Source organism: Saimiri boliviensis, chromosome 12 (genome assembly GCF_048565385.1).
Source record: "Saimiri boliviensis isolate mSaiBol1 chromosome 12, mSaiBol1.pri, whole genome shotgun sequence".
NCBI classification, from domain to species: Eukaryota; Metazoa; Chordata; class Mammalia; order Primates; family Cebidae; genus Saimiri; species Saimiri boliviensis.
The window spans coordinates 80939332-80963209 of NC_133460.1; the positions used below are offsets into that span (position 1 = coordinate 80939332).

At 42.8% G+C, this 23878-nt stretch overlaps 1 protein-coding gene across 3 annotated transcripts in view; it reads left to right on the forward strand.

The window, feature by feature from the left end:
* Nucleotides 1–13797: 13797 nt before the first annotated feature.
* Nucleotides 13798–23878, forward strand: part of DNTT (DNA nucleotidylexotransferase) — a 47160-nt gene continuing 37079 nt past the window's right edge. For 2 of the 3 annotated variants that reach the window (XM_003922351.4, XM_010333233.3), the window contains exon 1: nucleotides 13798–14064. In XM_003922351.4, coding sequence (XP_003922400.1) covers nucleotides 13862–14064 — 203 coding nt within the window. In that variant the 5' untranslated portion in view covers nucleotides 13798–13861. The remainder of the gene's footprint in view (nucleotides 14065–23878) is intronic. The other variant, XR_012512905.1, reaches the window with a different exon arrangement.

The following is a 23878-nucleotide window of genomic DNA, read 5'->3' on the forward strand; positions in this document are numbered from 1 at the left end:
GCAAAAGATAGAAAGGATGGTTTATAGAAATACACGTAGCCCTTAAATAGGTGAAAAGATGCACAACCTCACTCGTATTAAAGAAAAAGCAAATGAAAACTCCACTGGGATACCTTCTACATTTCATACTTGCAAACGTCCTGAAGTTTGACAGTACACCCTGTGTGAAGAGCGTGAGACAACGGGCCCATCACCTCTCTGGTGTGTGACCTGAGTGTAAACTGGTACATTGTCAATGGAGAGCAATCTGCAGATTGGCAATATCTGGAAAAATGTAAATGCACATATAGAGGATTTAAGCAAATTATCTGTCATCAAAGTGCCATCAAGTGTAAATGATGGAACTTGGATTTGACTCTAAATCCCCCGCAATTGGCACAACCCAGAGCTGGAAGACCACACAACCAGAGCAGCCTCTACCTACACATTAAACAGCTATTTAATATGTACCTATGAATACAAATAACAATTTTCATTTTTAATATTTAAAATTTTTAATAGGGGGTATAAGTGTTGTTTTGTTACATGGATATAATGCATAGTTATAAAAAGTCCAGGCTTTTAGTGTAGCCATTACCTGAATAGCATATTGTATTCATTCAGTAATTTAACAATCTCTCCCACTCTGTCCCACACCCTTTCTAGTCTCGAATGTCTATTATTCCACTCTTTAGGTCCATGTGTATACATGATTTAGCTCCCACTTGTAAGTGAGAACATGCAGTATCTGACTTTCTGTTTCTGAGTTCTTCACTTAAGATAATGGCTTCCAGTTCCATCCATGTTGCTGCAAGAGACATAATTTCATTCTTTTTTCATGGCTGAGTAGTATTTCATTGTATATATTATATATACCACATTTTCTTTATCCAATCACCTGTTGATGAACACTTAGGTTGATTTCCTATCTTTGCTGTTGTGCATAGTTCTGCAAAAAACATACCATTGTAACGCCTTCATTTTTTAAAAACTGACTTATTTTTTTAGAGCAGTTTTAGGTTCACAGCAAAATTGAGCAGAAGGTAACAAGATAGCACATACATCTCGTGCCCTCACAAATGCATAGCCTCTCCCATTCTCAACTTCCCCCATCAGAGTGGTACATTTGTTACAATCGATGAGCCTACGCTGACACATCACTATCACCCAAAGTCCGTAATTGACACAGGAGGGTTTGTTCTTGGTGTTGTACACTCTGTGAGTTTGGGTAAATGTATAATGACCGTTATAAGTGTCATACAGAGTAGCTTCACTGCCCTAAACATCCCCTGTGCTCTGCCGATGCATCCTTCAACATCTTTAATTTTCATGATAAAATTGAAAGTGTTTATTATGTATGTTTCATGCATGAAGAGCCAGCAGCTCGGGGAGGTTAGGTTTATTGCCCACAGCCACACAGATGCTAAGTGGCAAAACCAGGCTCAAAGCCAGGGCTAGCCTTTCTTTCCACAGAACTGCCGCCTCCAACAGCTGCCTCTGCCCAGTGCATGCTGCCCGCTAGAATCCCAAAAGCTCTGTAGGAGGAGAGACCTGTGCTACAAGATGCTGGTCCTCAAGATCTGTTGGTCAAATGAATGAATGGTGTAATCCTCATGTTTGTCTTTGCAGATGAAGAGAATGCTGCCCTTTCTCTGCACGAAAGAAAATAATTATGAAACAGAAAACAATGCAGTGAAGACTAAAAGGAATATTAAAATCTGTTGAAATAAGGTTATTTATTCACAACAAAGTACGCCAGACTTTCTCCAATAGGACCTTTGCTTTATAACCCAGAACCCTTTTAGGACAGAAAATACTGACACCAAATGGTGACAAGTAGAACTCCCCTGTCCAGGACAATAGAAGCATCTGAAATGAACTCTGCTCTGTCTGGCTAGCTCACTGAATGACTGCACTCGTTCCCAGAAAAATTGTCTTGTCAGTGGTGCCCCAGTGAGTTTCATCTTGCAGCATTTCCCACGTGTGTATGTCAGGATTTGCTCCCAAGAAGCTGGTATTCCTTCTCTGCCGCCAGATTCCTGGAATGTGCCAGGTGCGGCCCACTGTTGGCTGCACTCCTAAGTCCTAGTTTTCTCTGCCTTGGTCTGCAGTGTGCGTATGTGGATATGCACATGCAAATGGGTATAATGGATATATGCACGTGTGTATTCATAAGCTCATCTTTCAGGGTGCAACATCCCTTACCTTTCCTTATGTGTAAACAGAACATGTGAGCTTTCGTTTTGTTTTGAGATGGAGTTCCGCTCTTGTTGCCCAGGCTGGAGTACAATGGCACGATCTTGGTTCACCGTAACCTCTGTCTCATGGGTTCAAGCAATTCTCCTGCCTCAGCCTCCCAAATAGCTGGGACTACAGGCACGTGCCACCATGGCCAGCTAATTTTTGTATTTTTAGTAGAGACGGAGTTTCACCATGTTGATTGGGAATGGTCTCGATCTCCTGATCTTGTGATGTGGGAAAAGAACTAAAGCTTAGTTCCATCTTGCCATTTCGGTCCAATCCAGTAATTTTAACTGGCCCATCAGGTAACTCAGTTTTCTCTGCTTGGATAACTCCAGGAAATGTAATACCTTTCAAAGTTCTGTTCCCCCCTCCCTGCAGGATGACACCCAGATATATGGGAGAAGCATGTGGCTATTTATCCTTGTGGCATTGAGGAACACTGTCTCATGGGGTGTCTGGTGAAGTGGAGCTGGTACTCCATTGGGAGGCGATGCCTTCCAATGCCCTGCTTTCTGCCACCTGGCAAAGACTTGGTGGTGCAAGTCTGAGTTGCCCACACTATAGAGAAAAAATGCTCCAACAATTAAAAGTAGTTATTTCGTTTAGCAAACCCAAATATCAATAGAGAATAGGGAAGGAGTCTATGCCTCTCTATATTTTTTTGCTTTACATGAAGGGGGACAACTAGAGTGATCCGTCTCAGCCATGCTCAACAAATATTCTAAACCTGTGGTTTTCCAAGCTTGTGGCCCAAGAGGTTAACTATGGAGTTTGTAAAAAATGTGGATACTCATCCCCACCCACACCCTTTGGGATTCAGATTCTATTAGTGTTCAGTGGAGACTGGTCACTGATATTTTAAGAATTCAGGTAGTTTATTGTGTAGACAGGGTTGTGAACCAAATTTCTAAGTGGAGAACAAATATTTATTTAACAATGTATTCATGTAACAGCCAAACTTGTATTTTGTTTGTTTGTTTTTGCTTTGTATCCATTGCGCCGAACTGAATGCTTGTTTCATCCACAAATTCACCTGTTATGCCCGAAGCCCCCATGAGGGATTAGGAGTATTTGGAGTTAGGTCTTTGGGAGCAATTAGGACATAAGTGTGGAGCCCAACTGAACTGGATTAATGCCGTTAAAGGAAGAAACATGAGAGAGATGGTCTCTCTCCCCACAATGTGAGGATACAGCAAGAAGGTGGCCATCTGCAAACCAGGATGAGAACCCTCACCAGGAACCTTATCAGCTGGCACCTTGATGTTGGATTTCCCAGACTCTAGAATGGAGAGAAATAAATTTCTATGGTAATTTTGTTACAGCATCCCAAACCGAATAAGATACCTGGTGATCCGGGAGACTCCAATGTGTGGAATTCACTTAGTTTTCCTCTAAGAGTGGCCAGCCTCCTCTTGGATTTTCCTGGTGCTCTTCCACTTCTCTCCCTGTGCCCTCCTCCTAAGTTGTCTGAGCAAACCTCTTCCTTCAGCAGAAGTCTTTTCTACTGGACACTCTTCTACCCTTTTTAACAGAGCTGAGATTTACTAGTAATACATAGCTTTACTTCCTCGGAGACTAAGTAACCTGGTCTCTCAGAAAGCCTTTGAAAGGAGCTCACTTTTTCACCAAGTTAAAACATTTTGGTTAAATATAATCACACCATTTAGCACTTAATTATAAATAAACTATTACCTCCACAATTAAAAAATATTGAATATGAAATTTTCTGTTATTTTTTAAAAGTAAACAATTATTCACAGACCTTTATAAAAAAGATTACTATGTTGAAAGTGAATCCCTACTTCCCCCATCCCCATCAAATTATTCTCTCTGAGAAATACACATTTAAAGTAAATGTCTCAAGTTCGTTACATTAAGAGCTGAGTTTGGTACCAAATTACAATGTGACACTGTTTCTGCTGGGCCGTTGAACCCCTTTTTCCTCCCAGGTGGTGATGAAAGACTTTCACTTCCTGGCAAAGAATAAGAGAGGGTTTTGGCTGCATCCCCAGAAAAACCAGCATTAGATAAATAATTTGGCACAAATACCTGTGGGCCTGAGCTCTCTTTTTCTATGCATTAGGGGTGTGTCATTGACAGAATTCTCACTGGTCTCTCAGGATGGAAGAGAAATGGTGTTCTCACAAGCCCACAATTTGTGCCTGTCACCTATGTACAAAGTACGTGTGCTAAGGCCTCTAAGGCATACAAAGAAGGTTACACTCTGAATGGGAAGATACGCCATACTTGTCTACATAAAGGAAGGTGGTCAGGGACTGAAGGTAGTTAAAATAGAGTAAGTATCAACAGTGTGTTCTTAGGGTGAGTTCCCAGGAAGCCAGCCCTGAGATGGGAATTTGTGTGCAGAAGTCTTCGGGGATGTCCTTGGGATCATCATCTGTGGTGGCATGAAGGAATAGATTGGGCAGAGAAAGAGTTGAATCACAATCTGATTACAGCACAGATCTCAGTCAATCTAATAGGATTCTCTAGCGTTAGGCTGGCCCTTCAGAGTTGTCACCCCTTCAAATGAGATGACCTAGCCTTTGTAACCTTCCCGGGATCATTGACCAATAAGTGGAGGGGCCCGTCCTTAGGCAGGTGGCTCTCTTTATCAGTGAGCCATCAGCTCCTAACACTGTCAGTGCAGAAGGAATGCTGTCTCCATCCTGAAGGGGGCTCTGGGCAGCTCACCACAGCATCCACTACAGCAGAGCTGTGACCTTGAGAATAAATACGTTTTTGTTTTGTTTTGTTTTTTGAGATGGAGTCCTGCTCTGTTGCCCAGGGTGGAATACAGGGGCGTGATCTTGGCTCATTGCAACCTCCACCTCCCAGGTTTAAGCAATTCTCCTGCCTCAGCCTCCTGAGTAGCTGGGATTACATGTGTGTGACACCACACTGGGCTAATTTTTGTATTTTTAGTAGAGACAGGGTTTCACCATGTTGACCAGTCTGGTCTCAAATTCATGACCTCAAGTGATCCTTCTGCCTTGGCCTCCCAAAGTGCTGGGATTACAGGCATGAGTCACCACACCAGGCCTCAATTTTTTTAAGGCAGACATTTTTATTCCAGTAGTTTTTGAGGAACAAGTGGTGTTTGGTTACATGGATAAGCTGTTTAAGTGTGATTTCGGAGATTTTGATGTACCCTTCCTCACTCCTTTTAAAATGACTTCTTTATGATGTGCCTCCTCGTCTGGCACGTTTATGTCTCAGTCTCCATTGCTACTGTCATTAGTTTCTTTCAGATCTTTGCTAAAATGTCACCTCCACAATAGAGCCTTCTGAGATCATCTTAGATCACCACCCCAATCCCATCCTGTCATGCCCTGTCCCCTTTATTTCTCTCCACAGCATTTACCACCATCTGGCCTGCTTGAGATTCTTGAATAATTTTATTTATTGTCTGTTCCCTTCTAGTAGTATGTAAATCCCATGAGGCAGGGGTTGTTTTATTCACTCTGTATTACTAATGCCTAGAAGTGCCTGGGACATAGTAGGCACACAGTCAATATGTGTCGAATGAACGAACGGTCCCAGTTGAGGCCTCCATCAGTTCTCTCCTGGCCATTTGCAATAGTGACCCAGCTGGAGTCGCAGCTTTAGCTCTCTGCACCTTCAAGCCGTCCCGTTTTGGACCAATGCTTGCGTCACTGCAGGGCTGCCCTCTGTGGCCCTGGCTCGGGCCTGCCGATGTCCTGCTCAGAAGCTCCCATGGCTTCTCAGTGCCAACTCCAGGACTGCTCCAAACCTCCAAACCTAGCTTCTCTCGTTCCCTGCAGGCTTCCTCCCCTGTGAATGCCCTTCCTGCCATCCTGCCACTCTTTCCCTCCCTCCTCTGAATTCCTCCAGCAGACAAGTGTAAGGTGGCAAGTTAAATATCTTCCAGGGCATCCTGAGGAATGTGAGAATAAATGTAAAGTAATTCACATAGCTGAAAGTCTTTAGAGATGCCTATTATTACCAGTATGTCATGATAATATTATTAGATCATAAACTGCTCAGTTCAGTTATACATGTCCAGAAGATCACAGGTAAAGCATCAAGCTGGATTCTCCAGTTTACCAGTAATAAGTCTGATTTTGCGACTTTGGTCACAGTGGTGTGTAGGAGTCAGCCGATGCCAGCTCATAAGGACCCATGGCTGAATGTTCTGGAACTCTGTGAGCCGGCTGCTAAACATTCACGAGCACCCCGCTGCTAACTGATCCATGCTTGTTTTGCAGTCAGTTCATAAACCCCCGGAGAGAAAGACGTGTTTAACTTCTTACCTTAGAGACATTATGGGTCAAGGAAAAGAATGAAAAGGGTCTGGTGACAGAGGTGAAGGAGCGGTTTGGGGAGTGATGAAGGGTAGTTCTGTTTTAGGCATTTTGAACAAAGTTTTCCGTGGAAAGTAAATGGCTGGTGCTCAAGAGAGAGAAATGGGCTAGAGATAAAGATTTGAAAGTTACAGGGTATTAGCAGGACTGGAGGATTTTCCCCCCAGACATCTGGGAGCCATGGCCCCAACCAGTGAGCCACAGCACAAAGTCTGTCACTTCATCCAGGTTCTGTTCGAACTCTCTCCACGGGCCCCAAGTCACATCTTCTTATAATTATCTCCCAATGGCTTCCCCTCTTTCTTCCTCTCCAATTCACCCCATTCATTATTGCCTGATTAATTTCCCTAAGGCACCATTTTGATCACCTTCCGCCTTTGCTTAAACACCTTCAACAGCTCCTAACTCTTTGCAAATAAAATCCCAACTCTCCTATTTAAACCTGCCCTTGAGGCAAACCCCTGTACTTTCTTCCTTCCATGCCCAATATTCATGCTGTCACCCATAATTTTGTATACAGCTAAGTTTAATAACTATTTTGGAATAAAGACCAAAAGTCACAAATAAGCTGTTTCCATCAATTCCAATGTTCTAACGATCACTTCCCACCTTGTGGGTGAAGGCGAACCCCTGTTATAACTAAAATATAGAAATTTCTTGTACTTGGTAGGCACCCAAGATATACAGCTACCAAATGCTTCTTAATGGCATGAAACAAATTTTTCAAGATTTATTTTTAATTGACGACACTCTACACATGTTCCTGGCAAGGCAATTCTAAGCTCCAGAAGATACTTGCTGCCAAGAACCAAACACCAAACACAGCTGTTCAGGCAATAGAGGAAGCTGGTGCTCAGTGAAAAACCAAACCAAAACAAAACCCTGCCAGCACATTTGAGGATGGCACAGGTCCCAGATCTACATCTTGAAATCAATAGATGATACAAGATATTTGATATAAAAGAAAATAAAAGTGCCGGAAACAGCCGTTTTCTCTCGCAAACTGACTTCCTCCAATGTGCACAGAGAATAACAACAGGACTCCTAAGGATAAAAATAATGTTTGCTGATGGGAAGGGGCCTGCTCCTTCACTGAACCAGGGAAAACCTAAAATCCTCCCCCTTGTGTCCTGCCCCATACACTTGGGCTCAATAAAAGATCTCTAAGAATGATCATGTGGAGACTATTACCTCAAATGGGAAAAATTTTAAAACAATACTAAGCTGAGAATAGCAGGGGTTGCCTGGGAGCATCAGCATGGAGGCCAGTGAGCAGGTGTGTTCTTTGTTTCTTCAAAGCCATCATCACCTGAACAGGCAGGAGCATTGGTCATGTCTGTCAGCATCATGGTAGTGGCAGAGTGAAGGGGAAGTCGGAACAGTGGCCCAACTCCCACATGGACCAGGCAGGCAGTATCATGCTGTCTTATTCATCACTTATAATGTGAAGAAGTTGGCACTATGACTGCTATTTTACATGCTGGAAGCTGCGAACCCCCCACGGGGTGAGGAAATTGCTCAAGCTCACACATCTGGCAAGCAGCAGGTGGTTCATGGTTGTCTAGCTCCAGAGACACCAATACTTGCAGTTGCGTTCAACGAGATGCTGTAGGTGTTCTACAAAACAAACAAAAGGCAAGCACGCTGAGAATACCGTGGGTAAACACAGTTTATTACAAACCTTTAACGTTCTAACACACATTGTATAGAGAGTTTCTCTGGTTTCCCTACACTTAATTCACTACAGAATTTTTGTTTTGCCTGGAACACTTCATGGGACTAGTGTTCCCATGATTGCAGGACACCCTTGGTCTCATTAGAGTCCCAGGTCTGTTTTATTTTATTTTATTTTTCTTGTTTTGTTTTCTTTTTTAAGACAGGGTCTCGGCCGGGCGCGGTGGCTCACGCCTGTAATCCCAGCACTTTGGGAGGCCGAGGCGGGTGGATCACGAGGTCGAGAGATCGAGACCATCCTGGTCAACATGGTGAAACCCCGTCTCTACTAAAAATACAAAAAATTAGCTGGGCATGGTGGCGCGTGCCTGTAATCCCAGCTACTCAGGAGGCTGAGGCAGGAGAATTGCCTGAACCCAGGAGGCGGAGGTTGCGGTGAGCCGAGATCGCGCCATTGCACTCCAGCCTGGGTAACAAGAGCGGAACTCCGTCTCAAAAAAAAAAAAAAAAAAAAAAAAGACAGGGTCTCACTCTGTTACCCAGGCTAGAGTACAGTGGCGTGGTCAGGGCTCTCTGCAGCCGCGACCTGCTGGGCTCAAGTGATCCTCCTGCGTCAGCTGTTCCTGAGTGGGCCTGGCACCTCTTTTGGAAGAGTCTAGGGAAAGCAAAAGGCCGTTGGGAAGGACTGTGACAGGATTACCTGCTACGTATATGAGGACACAGGGAAGGGAAGGTGGAACAAGGAGAAACCTGCACTATTACAATAGCAATGGACAGTTCTGGGAATCTGCATGCCAGTCTTTTTTGAAGTGTTTTAGTCCTCAGAGCCACCTGTAAGACAGAAATCATTCTAGCCCCCACTGCAGAGATGAGGGAAATTAGGCACAAAAAGGTTTGGTAAATTGCCCAAGGTCGCACGGCTCATAAACATCGGGGTGTTGGATTCAGGTAGTCTGGCTCCTTAATATGAGCAAGTAGAATACTTGCTCATATTGAAGAGACATCTAGTTGGGAATGTTCAGGATGGAGAAAGGTGATCATGGCAGAAGAGTCATATCACAGTTGCCGAAACAGTGTAAAAGCTTAATCATAATATCAATGGCTGGGTGCAGTGGCTCACATCTGTAATCCTAGCACTTTGGGAGGCCAAAGCAGGTGGATCACCTGAGGTCAGGAATTCAAGACCAGCCTGGCCAACATGGTGAAACCCCACCTGTTTCTACTAAAAATACAAAAATTAGTTGGGCATGGTGGCATGCACTTGTAATCCCAGCTACTCAGGAGGCTGAGGCAGGCGAATCAGTTGAACCTGGAACCTGAACCTTGCAGTGAGCCGAGATCACACCACTGTACTCCAGTCTGGGCAAAAAAGCGAGACTCGGTCTCAAAAATAAATACATAAATAAATAATATCCACTTCCATTTGAATTCTAATTTGTTCTTCAAACACTTACTAGTGTACAGTCTACCTTACCAGGTACTCTACTGGGTGCTGGGATTCAGCTGTGAATACACTCCAGCGTGGGGTATACACAAGGGATTCGATCATTACAACGCAGGATGGCTCACGCTTTCATGGGCAAAGAGGCACAGAAGACTGTGGAATCAGAAAAGGCACCGGATTCAAACTTAGGATAGCCCTTTGATGCTGTATTAAGGATTTTTCACTCAAATGTTGATCAAAAGGAGGAATGGATGGTATGGAGGTGTTTCAGAAGGACCACACTTTCTTGCCCACAGGTCCAGACCAACAGCTTGAAATTCTAGAAAGGTCCCAGAATGGCCTGACCACTGCACACTTGGTCCTCCTTTTGAAGGGTCTTCTCCGGGAATTACATACAGAGCTCTAGGGTTTCCCTGCTCCCTGCCCCAGGTTTAGTGCAGATGTAGTAACAATCCTTTAACTGGGAGTCTCCACAATCATCAACCAGCACATAATGTAATCCTGGGTGTGGCAAGAGTAGGAATACTTCCTTCCAAGCCCCATGCACTCTCTTGGATTTCCAAGCCCTCCTGCGGTTAGGTGGGACTGTGTGACTAGTTCTGGCCTATGGGCTATGACCAGCAAGAACAGCTATCATTTCTGAGACAAAGCTTTTAATTGCTAATGCAAGACACCCTCATCTCAGGGCTCTCTTGCCAAAGTGATCGAGATGGACTCATACCTCAGGTGGTACAGGTGCAAAGATGTAAAACCTCTATCAACCTGAGTTTTGAATGGAGCAGAATTCTCCACCAAGTAGCATTTTAAAAATATATAAACTTTTGTTATGTTAAGACACAGAGATTTGGAGATTACCGACCAGTCTAGTAGATCAAGGAAAGTGCTCAACATCTTATGCAAATAGCTTCAGAAAACTATGGTATAGTAAGAAGAAATCAATTCCTGCTATTGGCAGTAATGCCGAAGAGGATAATAAGAACTGCGTATAGTGTTTCATTATGTTCAAGGCACTTCATGAACACGATTTAATTTAATTCCTGAAATGGCAATGAGACATCCATGTTCTCAGACCTTATTTCACATCTCCCTTCTCCAGAGGGGACTGATTAGCAGATATTAATGGCTGAAAGAGCAAAAAGAGGACATGGAGCAACTCAGAGAAAGAAACTGCAGGAAGCACACTACAGCCTGGGCTGGAGCAAGAAAGTGGTGGAGCTGGGGTTGTTGAAAACTGGAGGTGTGGAGCAGGGCTCCCATGGAGCTGGAACACAGAACTCTAACAAGGAAGTGCTGCCTGTTGCCCCTGGTGCCACAGCAAGCAGTTCATAGAAGATGCCTTGCAGAGCTGGGACTCAGACCTTTGAGAAGGAGATGTTACCTAGCTGGTATTGATACTCTGAAGGGTACAGTAAGGCTGCGTCTTGGTGGAGAAAAGAAAAAAAGCTAAAGACTGGAGCCAACTACTGCTACCTGAGTAGAGAACCATTACTGGTTCTCTGACAGCAGCAGCGAGCAAACAAAAAGGGTCCCGTCTTTCCTCTCCTCCAGGCTTTCGGTCTCCCTCTGGTGTCACCATTGGCAGAGGCTGACATAAAGTCAGCTGGTGAATGAGAAAGAGAATTGCTCAGTCCCCGCCTCAACCTCATGGAATCCACCAGGAAAAGGTAGATTTGCAGCTGAGAGATGGTAGCCTGATAACCAGACAGGGATCAGTACATTTGAAATTTTTGTTGGTAATGTTTTCAATACCAGTGTTTCAAAACAAATTAAATATGACATTGGTTAACATAATATTTTGGTGATTTAATAGTTTTACAAAACATACAGATCTGAGTTCAGATGGAACTGGAATGTCTTGAAAAACAAAAAAACAAATTACTATGAACTGACATTTACTGAAAGGGCTACCTTTGTGTCACGCACTCTGCCCAGCAGGTTATATGGGCTATCTCAGTCCTCATTATACAGATGGGGAAATCTAAGGCTTAAAGAAGCAACTTGCTGAAGGTCACAGCTTCAAAGCAATAAAGACAGAATTTTTATGGGCAGCCTTACTAAGCCAGAGCTGTTAGCCACATGCCAAACAACCTGTTTACTGTTCAGGTGGCACGCCCTTATCTTTAGGTGGCTATACCTTGGGAATGAATGCAACAACCCCAGACTCTTGCTAGAATCATTTACTTACTCCATGCTGCATCACCATGTGGTAGCTAACACCACATTATAACACGAAGCATTCAGCCTTTCAGTAACCAAACACCCAATAGCAAGGGCCAAAATAGACTCTCAGTGTTGATCTCTAGCAAACAGTCATGGCATTCGGGAATTTCAGAGCTGCATTACAGGCTCTTACCAGGTGTCTGAATTCCCTTCTGTTACAGCTCAATAAACAGTTATCCAGCATGTTTGAATTCTTTTCATGACTTGTAACATACAATTGCACAAAGCTGCTCTCTGTGTATTTTTAGACAGCTGAGTTACTAAACAGGTCTTACTTGCAGAGAACTGGACTCTATTACTCTACAATTTCCACCTGAAGATTTCCAATTTTCCTTCTTGAGCAACACAGAGTGCTTTGCCCATGCTTTAAGGCAGCTGTCACAACACTCTTTCCCTAGTATGGTTGTGGGGTGTTCATGTGCTTTTAGAAACAGCAAAAGTCTCAAATAATATGGCACAGAGGGTCGGGCATGGTGACTCACACCTGTAATCCCGGCACTTTGGGAGGCCGAGGCGGGCAGATCACCTGAGGTCAGGAGTTCGAGACCAGCCTGACCAATATGATGAAACTCTCTCTCTACTAAAAATACAAAAATTAGCCAGGTGTGGTGGTGCACTCCTATAATCCCAGCTACTCAGGAGGCTGAGGCAGGAGGATCGCTTGAACCTAGGAGGCGGAGGTTGCAGTGAGCTGAGATCACACCACTGCACTCTAGCCTGGATGACAAGAGGGAAACTTCATCTCAAACAAACAAACAAAAAATGGCACAGAGGGTGAGCAGAGCTCGGATTAGTTTCTGGGGAAGACATGCACAGAGGAAGGCTGCTTGTCTTTTAAAATCAGACAGATCTGAGTCCAAATCCTAGCTCAACCATCTCTGTTGTGACAGTTCAGTAGCTCTGTGACCTTGAGCAAGTTGTTTCGCCAAATGAGAAAGGTGGGACCACCTGACAGTGGTATTGTGAGGATCTGGTCAACTAAGGCTGGTAGGTGCTTGCCTTGGCCATGTAGTAGATGTTCAGGAAATGAGATCTATAGAGTGCGTTAATGAAAGACAAATTTAATTTTGCACATAAAGTTATGAAAATGTCTCTTTATGGCAGTGATTCTCATCTGAAAGTCATACCATCCCATTGCAGAAGACCTATTTTAGAGTTATATAACAGACTACTCTGTGGACAACCTTCATCCACATAAAAAACTGGATACAGTTTTGATATATGTATATAGCATTTGGAATCCGAAGAACTGAATTCGAGATCTGACTTTTTCCCTTATTCTGTGATCTTGAATAACCGAGCCTTGGATTTCTTGCTTATAAAATGTACCTATGTCAGTGAACAGGTGGTAAATGCCCACCATGAAATACTATGGAGCAGTTAGAAGCAACAGAGCAATTAGAACCCAGACCTGGAAAACATAGTTCAGAGTGAAACAAAAAAGTGATTGCCAGAATGAGAAATGTAACAATACCATTTATGTAAAACCAAAACAACCACTAGCAGAATATAACACCCATGCAAATTATAGACACCCAGTAAGGTGTGTAATAATTGCCTACAAAAGGAGGAGAATGCAAGTGAATTGGGAGGTTTAAAAGAGATCAATAAATAAAGACCACAAAGGGGCCCAAGTACATTTAGGAATAAATAGCATGCAAACAATGATGCTGCCCTACCTTCCTCACAAGATTACTCTGAGGAACTAATGAGATTATGCAGATGAAAACACATGTTAATTCACTGTCTTCATTATGATCTCCACATTAGACAAATGAACTGAACAGAGATCAAAATTCCCTAACATACTTTGGCAGGAAGCTGTTGCCAGGGCAGCACCCATGAAGCCCTGCCCAGGCTTCAGAGTCTGCTGGTGAGATGACATCAAAACCCTTCGTGTAGGAGGGTGGCAGTCTCCCTCCCTTCTGGAGACACCACCTGATGGCCCAGCCAGAGGCAGCAGCAGCCTCTCCCCATGGATCCATTACGAATGTCCCACTTAAGCCCTCGGAAGAAGAGACCCAGGCAGACAGGTGCCTTGACGGCCTCCTCTCCTCAAGACATCAAATTTCAAGATTTGGTCGTCTTCATTTTGGAGAAGAAAATGGGAACCACCCGCAGAGCATTCCTCACGGAGCTGGCCCGCAGGAAAGGGTTCAGGGTTGAAAACGAACTCAGGTAGGACGGCATCGATCGATCTCGCTTTGTAAATAAGCAGGGGCTTTGTGAACAGCTTCTTGGGAACCCAAGGAACCTGTGTTTTCTTCCACATGTGGAAGAGGTAATCTTCCCACTGGGGGAACAGCAGATATGAAATCAAAGAACAACTAGTTAAGGAAAACTAGATAAGTGGGAACTGAAAACAATTATATTGAAACTAGTTGGCACCAAAAGATGAGACAAATTTTCTATCTTTTGCTTTGCACTCCAATAAGTTATTTAGAGATGCTAAACAGAAAACTAATTGGAAAATTTAATGCTAAAACCACTCGATTTTATTCTTGACCAAGTTGAATGAAGTATCACTGAGTTCAATAAAAAAGTTTTGGGCACTTTGATGCAGAAAGCATGATTTGGTTGCTTGGCTCTTACCTATACATCTGGGTGTGTTAAGACAACCAGCATCTGTGGTGGGCTAGGATAACTAGCCGGCTCACCACAGGCACCCAGATGTGGCCTTGATCACGTTTTTCCAAAGAACGGTCCTATTGAGGTTCTTAGAAAGAGAGACGCTGGGTAAAGATGTATTCACTGTTAAGACAGCTCTATCCAGGGGTGGCCAACACCACACTGAGTGAGATGCAATCAGAGCTGAGGCAAAGAGGCAATAGTAGCATTTGGACTACCTAGATTGATTCACTCACTAGTCCACTCACCTCAAACAGCAATTATTCTTGTTTTTCTGACTGCTATAGAAGCTCTTCACTGGCTCTCAAATAGATGAAGAGAAAACAAAACAAAATTCAGAAACAAATGGTATTAGAACCTTGACATAAGTGATGCTTCCAGATTAAACTGGTACAGGGCTTGCAGTGAAGGAGTAGTGATTTATGCAATTGACTGCTCTGACTGGGCAAGGAATAAATCAACCACATATTTTCAGGCAAAACTATAAAAATTTTATGTGAAAAGACATTTTAATTGTAAAAATAGTCTTTGACATTTGAAAATAAAAGTGACAAGCATGTCATGCAGAAGAGATGTCAGCTTCCAGATGTTGGGGAGACATATTTCAAAGGTCAATTCTCAAATATGTTAATGTTCACAACACCATGATTCATATGACGTTGACTTTTAATTAATTTTTTGCTAAACCAATTCAGAAATTCCTCAGTTTCCTATGGTCTTTCTTCCACCTGATTTCTCTCCTTGCAAGGTCTTTTTCTCTCTTCCTGCCTCTTTTGAACCCTTACAGCCACTCTCAATCTCATTTACTAACATCCTTTCCGAGAAAATCCTAGATTTCATCTAATTGTTAAGTCTGCATACTCTTAGAGACTTACATAGAATGTTAGAGTTGGAGAAGACAGGAAGATTATACAGGCAAAGAAGCCAAAAAAAAAAAAAGTTTAAAAAAAAGAAATGAAAAGCCTTTGCAAATCTAGAAGTGCTTTTCATGGTAAAGAAGTTTGGCAAGGGTCAGGCAGGAAGGAAAGAGCCAGAAATGCCACTTACTGGAAAGCTCTCCATTGAAATGTCCAAGCTTCCAGCAAGGGCCCACTGATTTATTATAGACACAGCAATGAACTCATACACGATGGCTGAGGCAGGCACTTAGGGAGATGATGAGAGGTAAGTTTCTGCTGTTGGCAGGACAGCTGAAGAGGCAGCAACATGCCGCAGATGCCTGTTGCCGGGGACTGAGCCCAGCTGCTCAGGCGACAGAGGAAGCGAACTGGTGCATGGTGAGCAAACTGCTGCTGTGCATGTGATGGTGGCAAATTTCCCAGGCTGGTAGATCAGAAGCATTAAATACTAGTGTGTTCTATAGCGCAAAAAATAAACCACAGGAAGTAGAAGTCCTGGGTCTCAAACGGAATTTCTGTACATAAATATATAGACTTTAATTGGATAGAAAAATAAAAGTTATTGTAGGGGAAAAAAATCTCTCGACAAGAAATTTAGAAACCTCAAATCCTGGCTTTGACTTTCCCCAGCCATGGGATATGGGGCAAGATCCCCTCTCTCCCCATTGATCTTAGTATCCTGATAAATGGCCTATCTGATGTGATCACCAAATGAGATAATGCATGTCAATGTGCTTTGATAAATTAAAACAGTCATACAAATGTAAAGTGTAATTATTTTCTTGTGAATTGCTACAGCCATTGACATTTACAGCAAAACCCTAAGGAACAGGCTCCTTCTTCATAATATGAACTAGGTCAAATGATATAAACAAATAGAACAAAGACAGGAAGGAAACCCATCAACATGTTATAAGTGGTTTTTTGGGGGTAGGGTTAGTAGGAACAGATTATGGCTGTTTTTATTTTCTGTGTTTTCACACACACGCACACACACACACACACACACACATACACACACATATATTTTTAAGATGGAGTCTCTCTCTGTTGCCAGGCTGGAGTGCAGTGGTGCAATCTCAGCTCACTGCATCTTCCACCTCCCGGGTTCAAGAGATTCTCCTGCCTCAGCCTCCTGAGTAGCTGGGACTACAGGTGTGCACCACTAGGCCCAGCTAATTTTTGTACTTTTAGTAGAGACGAGGTTTCACCATGTTGGCCAGGATGGTCTTGATCTCTTGATCTTGTGATCTGCCCATCTCAGCCTCCCAAAATCCGGGGATTATAGATGTGAGCCACCATGCCCAGCCTCCAATATATTTTTTACAATAAGCTTATATATATATGTATGTGTGTGTGTATATATATATATATATGTTTTTTTTTTTTTTTTTTTTTTTTTTTTTTTTTGGAGACAGGGTCTTGCTCTGTCACCCAGGCTGGAGTGCAGTGGTACCAGATCTTGGCTCGCTGCAGCCTCCATCTCCAAGGCTCAAGGGATCCTCCCAGCTCAGCCTCCCAAGTAGCTGGGACTATAGATGCAGGCTGTCACGCCTGGCTAATTTTTGTAGATATGGGGCTCTGCCATGTTGCCCAGGCTAATCTCGGACTCCTGGGCTCAAGTGATCCTCCTCCCTTGGCCTCCCGAAGGATTACAGGTGTGAGCCACCATGTCTGGGCTACAATCAGCATGTATTTTAAACATAAAAATAACAAAGAAAGCTGTTTTTTCAGCTGACAGGCAGCAATTTTCATAGTTCCTAACACATTTTTCGGCTGCCAGGAGGACTAAATTAGAGAAAAAACCTATTTCTTGCTTTATCTGGGCCTGAACACACAGACTAGAAATGGTGTACCTCAAAATGTTACACTGTCTGGAGCTTTTTCATTTTCCAGCATGCATTCACCATTTTTGGATGGGGCTTTGCTAGCATTTACACTATATTGCAAAATACATGCCATTCAATGTGCCGTAGGAAGCTAGTTTTAAAATGTAGATCAGGGAAAATACTAAAGCCCATGAGGCATTTTTGCATATTTATGAAAAGAATACTGAATTTTATTCCAAGGCCAACTTCCTACATTTTAGAGCAACTTGACAATCTTCATGTCACCCAGGTCAAGCTGGAGAAGGATCAGAACCTACTGCTTGTTACTTTCTTATTTCTTCCTGGGTTCCAATATATGGAGCTATTTTAAAATTTCATTCTGTCATCAACTGTCCTCCATAAACACATTTGTTAAGCTTACACTCTGTGTCTTGACCCAAATCACTGATGTGGAAGAAAACGCATGGCCAGGAAGTCTGGCTGTCCACATTTGCATCTACCTAGCAGTTTAACACTTGCCAAGTTTCACTGTTCAAGCATCTTCACACCCATCAGGGGATACTGTCATCCTGCCTAGACTTCCATAGTTTGTCTACAAGAGTGCCACTGGAAGTCATTGTCTTCAGTGGAAGCAAGATGCATCATGTCATCATCAATAAAGGACTTTGTTAGTACCCACCCTGTGCAGTATCTGTCAGGTTGTGGAGACACACAATAGTGGAAGACATGAATTCTGCAAATAAGGAGTTTACAATTAGACAGGAAAGCCAGGAATTGTACCTTCGTTTTCACCTGGAATTAAAAAAGGAACATAGCATATATTCCAAGTTTTTCTTTTTTAAAAAAATTAGCATTTGCCTGTTCAATTCTTTACCTTTAGTCTTCTAGTATTATTTTGGTCTAGTTTTATCTAACCTGGCTGCTTGCACTTTCCATCCAGTCACTATATAATGTCTGACATGTGGATTCTGTCTCACTCATTATCCCAAAACCATTACCTCCAAAATTCCCCGGGAATCTCATGGCAGTCAAATGCATGATTTTTTTCCTCCTGATTGTTGCTAAAGACTCTCTCCTGGACCAAACTGTCTCATGGCTTTTAGCAGTTAAGGCCATGTCCCTAGGATGGCCCTTTTTAAAATGCCTGCCTGAGAAAGTTCATCACTGCTGGGAGAAGGTCCTGTTTATTCCAGCCAAACCCTGGCAATAGGCAGTTGGACCCGTGAACCATCTCTCAAAGCAGTTATTTGGAAAGTTGCAATGATAAATCCTTTCTCTGTCCCTTTGAGATGTAAATCTTCTAATCGTCCAGAACTTTATTCCAAGGACCTGAGAAAAGCAACCCTTCCAGGAGATAACTGTGACTTTTAGATTCTGTGGAGGGTGAGAGCCTAACTTAAGAGGACCTTGCTCTAATTTACACCACAAAAGTTTGCTTCTTCTCCAGATAAGCACCAATTAACAAACCCAGAGGGCCCAACTGGGACCAACCCCCCCAGGCTTTCCCCTAGCAGCACACCTTAGCTTTTAAAAAGTCTCATGTCTTTTGTTCCCATGAAGTTGAGTTAGCTTCACACTGAAGCCTCTTTCCTATTGCCATCGTTATGACTGAATATAACCATCCTTCCCATTTTAGTGTCCAGTTTGTTTATCCCTGGCAATGTTTTACACTTCAAATTTGTGGTGTCTGAAATCAAAATATTCAAAGTCATTGTCTGCAAAATAAACAGAACACCAGTTGAAAGACGTCAGTTATCTGCTCTACAAAATGAAAGTTGAACTGGTGGCTCTCCAGGCCTCTTCCAGGTCCAGAATCCAAACACAGCTTTTCTGATTTTCTTTACAGTTTTTCTTGCTGTTTCCCCACTACCTTGAGTGCCTTCTCCCTTTACCTGTCTGCTTCCAAGACTGTAGACTGCTGAAAACCTTCAGAGAGAAGCCTTTCTCTCTAAAATGCTGGTAGAAATCACTGCCTAGGGTGGGTTCCAACTTTCCCTTTCCATGAGCAAAGGTTCTTAACCTCATTCGATTACCCCTCTCGGACTCCAGGAGGCCACGTGGAGACCTCATCTACAGACTTAGACAATTTTATTTTAATAGGAGGCCTCAAGAAATATTTGCTCAGAGAATGATTTATTTGGTGAATCTTAAACCAGCCCAAAGGAATTTGTGTTTACCAAGAGTAATTTTTGTAATAAATTTTTTCTGCAATTGTATGAGTATTACTTTTGTAATCAACATAATAAATATTTTATTTTTACAAATTCAAGAGCATGAACATAGGGTCTAAATTTTAATCTTGCTTTCGTCCAAATTACTTCATTATTTCAAAATTTGTGGCTTTAAATTAACAAAAATTTTCTTAATTCCATTTAAGGTGGGCCAAAAAAATTGAGGCAAGATCATCTCAGTCATACGTACAACAGGGCTGGAAACAGAAACCTGTCCTTAGTGGTACTAGTAAGAGTTCGTGATAAAACCAAACAAAACTGCTTGATCTTTCTGTTTCAAGGATGCTGAAACAGATCAGTTGCTAAGTGAAATTGATAGGAGGGGTTTTTATACTGTGAATAGCTCAGTTTAACTGTAAATGACCATTTAAATCATTGTTTACAAAATAAGTCCTACATCAGATGGGAAAAATCAGGGAATAGCCTCTCCTTGGAAAGAAAACAGCAGGTGATCATCCATGAGAATACAGAAAGTCAGATGGAGGGGAGCGAGGGGGAAGGAGTCTATACCCAAGAAAGGAAAAATGGCTGCCATTTTCCTCATGGAGGGTTTTTCTAATTATATATTATTATAATATATTATAATTGTAAAAGGTAGGACCAACTAGTAAAAGAAAGACAAGAAGAACAGGGAAATTGTTACCTCAGGAAAAAAAATGCAGAACTGAAGTCTATGAGTTAATTCTATAACCCAGGGCTTTTCAGACATCTGAGTGCCACAGTCACGATTCTTGTAATACCTTTTACCACATCTATTATTCTAATGTATACCTAATCTGTTTGTCTGTCTGTTTGTTTGAGGGGGTAGACAGGACCTCACTCTGTTGTCCAGGCTGGAGTGCAGTGGCACAATCTCTGCTCACTGCAACCTTCACCTCCTGGGTTCAAGTGATTTTCATGCCTCAGCCTCCTGAGTAGCTAGGATTACAGGTGCCTGCTACCATGCCCAGCTAATTTTTGTATTTTTAGTAGAGACAGGGTTTCACCATGTTAGCCAGGCTGGTCTCGATCTCCTGACCTCTGGTGATCTGCCCACCTCGGCCTCCCAAGGTGCAGGGGTTACAGGCATGAGCCACCATGCCTGGCCTCTCCCCTCCTTTTTTGCCAGTATTTATTGTTGGTTATTTAATAGTGCCCTGAGCCCTCTCCCCTCGGTGGCCCCCAGCATTCTAATGTCCCATCAGAGTTGGAGCTGTGTCCAGAGGAATCCTAAGTGAAGAGATGGTAGCAATGGAGCAGGGGGGTAGAAGTGGATAGTGAGAGGCCAGAATTTAGATGGTGAGTCCAGGGTTCCCTCTCGGCACATCTATCTCCCTTGGTTTAGGGAAAACCCAGGGCCCAGAGAGCCTGACAGCCTCTCTGTGGCTGCTCCATCTGGATATGTGGCTATGTGTGGCAACTGTTCTTTCAGATTTTCTGGGGCAGTTCTACATGTCCTGCACTCTTGTTTAGTCCATATAACATTGTACATCAAATAGCAAAACACAAATTCTATGTGGCAGCAGCAGGGCAATGTGTCTATTGGTGTTATATAGGAGGTGCTATTCCATCCGTATTTCTGCTCTTGGGAGGAAATCAGCTTTCTTCTTATTACGATACCCATCCAGATGTTATTCCTTTTGCAACAGGAGGAAGTGAGCAGCTCCCTCCTTTTCCAGAGAACACAAAGTCACAGATGGCCAAGCACATAGACTTTTTTTTTTTTTAATTGCATTTTAGGTTTTGGGGTACATGTGATGAACATGCAAGATTGTTGCATAGGTACACACTTGGCAGTGTGGTTTGCTGCCTTCCGTCCCCTCACCTGTATCTGTCATTTCTCGCCATGCTATCTCTTCCCACCTCCCCACCCCCCGCCCCTCCCCCATTTCCCCCCAACGGACCCCAGTGTGTAGTGCTCCCCTCCCTGTGTCCATGTGTTCTCATTGTTCAACACCCACCTATGAGTGAGAATATACGGTGTTTGATTTTCTGCTCTTGTGTCAGTTTGCTGAGAATGATGGTTTCCAGGTTCATCCATGTCCCTACAAAGGACGTGAACTCATCGTTTTTGATGGCTGTGTAATATTCCAGCACATAGACTTTAATGAGAACGGATGTAGGATCAAACTACTGCTCCACTAACTGATTATTAGCTGGGTGAAATTTTTAACATCTCCAAGGCTATGTCTTCCCATTTTGGGATGGGGATGATCATATCTACCTCATGGCATTATTGATAATTAAATGAAGTGATGTGTAAAGTGTGCCTACCGGAGTATCTAGCACATAGTGATATTCTAATATTGTTAACATTTTCAGTATTGGAGCATTCAGAGCAGAGAGAAAACCACTCTACAAGCAAAGAGACAAACAGCTGCCACAAGATAGTGATAAGAAAGTATCAGCAGAGCACACTAGAGGCCGCAGGTGTCCTTAGTAATACTGCTTGGTAAGGGCTCGGAGCTGAAAGTGAACAACACACAATCAGAGACTGAATGGTCTGTGAGGGGCTGATGACAACCCCGACACGAGGAAGCACATCACAGCCCAGATCTAGCTGGCCATATGCAGAGGACCAGCTGAACTCAGGCAACACAAGATGATGGGAAAGATAGTCTGGGCCACAACAAATTATTCTCTCAATAGAATTTTTAAAATTATTTGTGGCAAAGGACCGGTTTTTTAAAAATGTGTTTAAGACCATTGCCTCTATTTTTTTCTTAAAAGCCACAATAAAACTATTTTGGTGATGTCAAATTACAATGGAAATTTCTAAATGCTGACTTACAATTTCCTAACTTACCTTGTTGGGAACCTGTGGCAGTCAATACTGAGCCCTGAGTAGCATTGACTCAAGAGGTTTTGTTTGTTGACTTTTTGGTTTTTGTGTGTGCTTCAGATTACTATTGCTGTTTTGTTTTGTTTGCTAGTTGCTGAATGAGCAGGAATTGGGGGTTTAAATCAGAGTCTTCCTTCATATGATGTACAGCCTATCATCCACAAATTTGCTTGTATTAACTAAGAAATGCATGTGGTTCTCACTCACAATGTGAGCACAGACATTCCCACACTATCCTGGAGAATCCCAGGAGAGGAGAAAGTAAGGGGGGGTGGTAATAAGAGTGCAGGTGGTGAGGGGTCCCAGGGTTCCTCTTCAGCTATATAATAAGTATAATAATATAACAATAATGCTTCCTTCCAAAGGGCAGAAATATAGTTGGAAAATATAGATGGAATAACATTTCCTATTAATCCTTGATCCAAAGAATCCTTCAGGAATTATATTGTAAATAAATTTTGGAATAATATGGATCTAGAATAAAGAAGCAGTTATCCATCTTCCTTTAACCCTTATAGAATGTTGCCTTGCCACGACTTATTTCTGCTTGGCCCTACTGGACATCCTGCCGTCCAAAGGGTCTCAGCTCTGACCGCAGCCCCCACCTCTCTTCGAGCACCAATCTCAGATCCAGTCAACCAGATATTTTAATTTGGATCTCCTGCCATCCTTCAAATGCAGCATGCCTGAAATCAACTTCAATGCCACTGCCCCGCCCCTCCCCCCAAAGAGACGCAACTTTCTACGAAAAGTGCCATTACTTTACTGTGATTAATATGCTGGAATAACCCTTGATTCCTTCCCCCACGTCATCTTTCATAGGTGAGCTGATGCAGATGTCCACCATATTTCTCCTCTGCCTTTCTGTGCCTGACTAGGTTAAAATCTTCTCACACTTACTCTATTATTTCATCTTCCTAAGCAGCTCCACAACTCTCCCTACCCAATTATGCTCCCCTCTAAATCACTGTATGTACCAGACTTGTCTTTTAAAATAACACTGTAGTGCTATTAATGCTCTGCTCACAAAAACCTTAACTGGCTCCACAATCCCAGAAAATAAGATCAAACCTCCTCAACAGGCTTCTAAGTTCCTCTAGAATGTAGTTGTCTCTACCAACTCAGCCAAATCTACAATTATCTCCCAATATAAACTCTCCACTCCAACCCAGGCCATTCTCCACCATGTCCTTCTGACCCCTGACCCTTTTCTTCCAGGAGAATCCTAAGTTCTGCCTTTTAGGTATGTCATTCAGGACTAGACACAAGCCCAGCTCTTCCACCAGCCAGCCACCTCTCCCAGCTCATACCGCATTCTTTTCCTTCTCTGAACACAGCAGATCTTCATGCCGTATGTCTTGTCATAATTCACACCATTAGCCATCTGTTTCATCTAAGATACTAATGTCCAGGAACTTACTTTTTCTTCTTTGGTACCCAGCCTCCTGCTACTATCCCCACCACCACTACCACAAGGAATCTAGGGTTGTCCATATAATAGTAAATTTAAAAATACCTCATGAATCAGATTCGATAAAAAAAAAAAAAATGAAGGAAGAGGAAATCAAGAAAATAAAATAGGAG